The sequence below is a fragment of the Hordeum vulgare genome, chromosome 6H (genome assembly GCF_904849725.1).
Source record: "Hordeum vulgare subsp. vulgare chromosome 6H, MorexV3_pseudomolecules_assembly, whole genome shotgun sequence".
In the NCBI taxonomy this organism is placed as follows: Eukaryota; Viridiplantae; Streptophyta; class Magnoliopsida; order Poales; family Poaceae; genus Hordeum; species Hordeum vulgare.
The window spans coordinates 94,883,907-94,888,256 of NC_058523.1; the positions used below are offsets into that span (position 1 = coordinate 94,883,907).

The 4,350-nt window shown below is 45.2% G+C and overlaps 1 protein-coding gene across 3 annotated transcripts; it reads left to right on the plus strand.

The window, feature by feature from the left end:
* Positions 1-706: 706 nt before the first annotated feature.
* LOC123405348 (leucine-rich repeat receptor-like serine/threonine-protein kinase RGI4) lies at positions 707-3,532 on the plus strand. Of its 3 annotated transcripts, none has more exons than XM_045099072.1 (2): positions 707-3,294; positions 3,363-3,532. In XM_045099072.1, the coding sequence occupies exons 1-2, from the start codon at positions 771-773 to the stop codon at positions 3,512-3,514; spliced, it is 2,676 nt and encodes an 891-aa protein (XP_044955007.1). In that variant the 5' UTR covers positions 707-770; the 3' UTR covers positions 3,515-3,532. The 3 variants fall into 3 exon arrangements, with proteins under 3 accessions (XP_044955007.1, XP_044955005.1, XP_044955006.1); XM_045099070.1 differs by having other exon boundaries at positions 707-996; positions 1,084-3,532; XM_045099071.1 differs by having other exon boundaries at positions 707-996; positions 1,366-3,532.
* Positions 3,533-4,350: the final 818 nt, after the last annotated feature.

Genomic DNA, 4,350 nt, shown 5'->3' on the forward strand with positions numbered 1-4,350 from the left:
GAGGCTGTACCCCAGCCAGAGACGTGAGGGAACCTCCTTGTCGCCCTCAGGCTGCGATCAAGTCGGAGGATCCTGAGGGGGGGGAGTAGCTGTGATCACATTGCCTCTGCTCTTCTCGGTTTGAAGTTTCCATTCCTTTCTGCAGATTTTGTGTTTGGTTTTCAAAAATAAATTTAGAAGTTAAATGCCCAGTTGACAATCTGAAGGTTGCTACAAGATGCCGTAAGTAGTGAAGGGAAGGAGCGAGCGAGCCTGTTGTTGCATCCCCTTGCTAGTGAAATAAGCGTCTGAATATATGCAATAATTGGATGATTTAGGTACAGAAGCTCACGGCCACATGCTTGAACTGAACCAAAGATGGGTTATGCTATTTATTTTTATTTCACACTACACTTTTGGAGGTTCCATGCTTGTGGGCAAGAATTGGCATTCAATCCTAGACATGGACTGACTGATTTGGGCGTTGGACTTGAGCCGCGCAGCTGGTTGGCTTTGTGTTAGCAGACAGTTACAACCACATACATCCTCTCAGCAGTCTCAGTCATCAGCCATGACTTTACCTGCAATCACACCCCTGTGGGGCTAGGAATTGGGATAGCCAAGAGTGTTTCCTCTCATTACTGCTAGGTTTGATATTTTCCTCACATATAACCCCCCGCGACTGCGACGGCACTGAAATATATTCACCTTTTTTTCTCCTATGATAACTTTGATCTATGTGCACATTACCTACTTCTAAAGGCAATACATAAAACATTCTGCCCGCTGCAATGGTGCTGCTGAAATTCTTCCATATTTCCGTTTGCTTGCTAGTATGCACAGCCAAGGAGACCAACCAGGAAGCAGAAGCACTACTCCGATGGAAGTCCACTTTGATTGGCACCAACTTGCTGTCCTCTTGGTCGATTACCAACTCTACATGCTCTTGGTTCGGCGTCACCTGTGATGCTGCCGGACATGTTACCGAGCTCCAACTTCATAACGCGGGGCTCCATGGTACGCTTCACGCCTTCTACTCTGCAGCGTTACAGAACCTCACTCTGCTAGATCTTTACAACAATAATCTTGTTGGCGTCGTACCAGCAAATATCTCCATGTTGTCCTCCCTCAGTATTCTGGACTTGAGCTATAACAATCTTGCTGGTGCCATTCCCTATCAACTTAGTAAGCTTCCAATGATTGTTGAGTTAGATTTGGGAAACAACCACTTGACCAACCCGGAATATGCCAAGTTTTCACCTATGTCCACTTTGAAGTTGCTATCTCTAGCTAATAATGACCTCAATGGTACCTTCCCACAATTCATCCTCAACTGCTCCAGTCCTAGTATGAGGTCTCTAGATTTATCGGGTAACTCCTTCTCAGGGCCGTTACCAGATTCATTGTCTGAGATGGTTCCAAGATTGCGGTATCTGAATTTATCCTCTAATGGATTCTCTGGCTCCATACCCTGCTCACTCTCAAGGCTCCAAAAGCTCAAGTGGCTATATCTCAACTCAAATAATCTCACAGGAGGAATCCCCAAAGAGCTTGGGATGATAACTGGATTGAGAATGCTTTCTCTGTACAACAACTCACTTGGTGGGTCGATCCCAGCCTCACTTGGGAAGCTTCAGTTGCTACAGCGGCTCAACATTGGAAACACTGATTTGATTTCTAGTCTTCCGCCCGAGCTGGGGAATCTTACCAGTCTTGAACACATGTTACTGGAAGGGAACCATTTGTTTGGAAGCTTGCCACCATCTTATGGCAGACTGCGGAATTTGCAATATTTTGACATAGGGAACAACAAAATCAATGGTTCCATTCCACAAGATATTTCTGCAAACTGGACCAAAATGAAGGGTTTTGATGTATCCAACAACTGGTTAACCGGAAGCATCCCCCCACAGATCAGCAAGTGGAAGGAGCTTGTCTTTCTTGCCCTGTACAACAACAATTTTTTTGGCTCGATCCCAGTGGAGATGGGAAGCATGCGGAACTTGCAACTATTGTCCTTGTACAAGAATCACATAACTGGAACAATACCGTCAGATATCGGTAATGCGACATCTTTGAAATTCCTTGACATCAGCTTCAACCATCTTGAGGGTGAGCTTCCTGCAGCCATCGCGTTGTTGGTAAATCTTGTTGTCCTTGACTTGTCTAGCAACAAGTTTACAGGTACCATTCCTAATCTTGATAGCAGGAAGTTGGCAGTTCTTAAGGTGGCTGAGAATAGCAGCTTCTTGGCAGAACCATTGTCTGCCTTTTGTCAACTAAAACATTTGCGACTCTTGGGTCTATCAAATAATAAGTTAATTGGGCAGCTTCCTGGTTGCTTGTGGAACTTGAAAGATTTACAATCCTTAGATTTGTCAAGCAATGCTTTTTCTGGGGAAGTTTCAACCTCAACTTACTACAGTACTTCCCTAAGATTGTTGCAGTTGTCGAACAACAAGTTCACAGGTTACTTTCCAGCAGTCATGAAGAACTTCAAAAACCTTGTTATTTTAGATCTCGGGAACAATGAGTTTTCTGGTGCAATTCCTCCGTGGATAGGGGAAAGAAAACGTCTGCTGAGGATCCTTGGACTGCGATCAAACATGTTCTCTGGAAGTATTCCGTGGCAGCTATCACAACTCCCCCATCTGCAGTTACTTGATCTAGCTGAAAATAACTTGGTAGGCACCATACCACAAAGTTTTGCATTTTCCCCTTCAATGAGACAGCCAGACATGATGCAGCCGGTTCTAACAATCAACATACGATCGACCACCTTTGGATATTTTTACAATGGCAGCATGGACATAGTTTGGAAGGGACGGGAGCATACATTTCGGGGAAGAGATGCATTTGTGACTGGTATTGATCTCTCCAGCAATTCTCTATCTGGTGAAATCCCTTCAGAGTTGACAAATCTTAGAGGCATCCAGTTTCTAAATATGTCAAGAAATCATCTATTTGGTGGTATCCCGAAGGACATTGGCAATCTGAAGTTGTTAGAATCCTTTGACCTCTCGTGGAACAAACTATCAGGTGCAATTCCTTCTAGCATATCGAACTTGTTATTCCTCAGCTCTCTTAATCTCTCGAACAACCTTCTATCCGGAGAGATACCTACAGGCAATCAACTCCGAACACTGGATGACCCATCAATTTATAGCAACAACCTGGGACTTTGTGGCTCTCTGTTGAACATTTCATGTAAAAATGGAACAGATGGGGGAACAGAACAACATGAACAACTTGAGACCATTTGGATGTACTACTCAGTGATTGCTGGAACAGTTTTTGGTTTGTGGTTATGGTTTGGTATGTTATTTTTCTGGAAGCTGTGGCGATGTGCTTTCTTAAGTTGCATCGATGCCATGCAACAGAAGGTTACGAAGGGGATGCATATCTGGAAGTACAGAAAGCTGTCCAAGTATTGAATGTATCAGTTGACTTGACATATTCTGTTTCAAGGTTCAAGACAAGCATGCCATGTATTGGCATGCGATTTCTGTTATGCCGAACTTTTATATCTGAATAAGTTTGTTGTATAGCTTTATCACTTTTGCTTCGGTAGACACCCCCTCCACAAAACATAGAAGGAAAAACGTATATCCATCTCGTATTGTATACTATAGGCCACCGTACATATACAATGTATATGTTGAGTAAATAGGCAATTTTCCGAATAGATTAATCCATGAAATAATTACTAACATGGCATTGACTAGGTTCATGACATACTGATCACGGAGTATACTAGCAAGTACTACGCATATAGCAGAAACATCTACGCATATAGACAGTACTACTAGTGCAGACAGAAACAGGAGAGAGATAAACATATCATATCCTCCGATCGGCCAATTGGCCGTAGCAGCAGCGGTGGCGGCGGCGGCATCCTCTGCCGCCTTCTTCTCGGCTTCGGCCTTCTCGCGGACGAGACGGTCAGCTTCGCTTGGTGAAGACATGGCGATGACGAGGGCGACGCGGACGTAGACGAAGCAGACGGACGGAGGCGAGCAGTCGCGTGATCGCTCCCCAAAAACCTAATCGCCCCTCTCCCGTACAGGAACCAGAGAGGCGGGGTTTCGGAGGCCTGCTCTCCCGTCGACCGTGTACGCGGTAAACAGGACGGAGTCGTCGGCGGCAACAGCAGCGAAAGGAACGAACGCGTGAGGCAGATGTGATCCGATTCTCGTGACGGCTAGGGTAGGCGATAGCCTGCTTATAAAGGCGGCTGGGTGGAGAGACGTGGGCCGAACCCACGTCCGAGTCGGTAACAGCCCACGATCCGACGTCTTGGATCGTGCCGTGTCTGTTGGAATTATGCCCTAGAGGCAATAATAAATGTATAGTTATTATTATAATTCCTGT

What these genes read in the sequence shown, in the direction of transcription:
- LOC123405348 (XM_045099072.1), top strand. Translation starts at nt 771, where the DNA reads ATGGTGCTGCTGAAATTCTTCCATATTTCCGTTTGCTTGCTAGTATGC. An exon ending in TGGTTTGTGGTTATGGTTTG is followed by an intron (nt 3,295 to 3,362) that starts GTATGTTATTTT and finishes ATGCAACAGAAG; the next exon opens with GTTACGAAGGGGATGCATAT.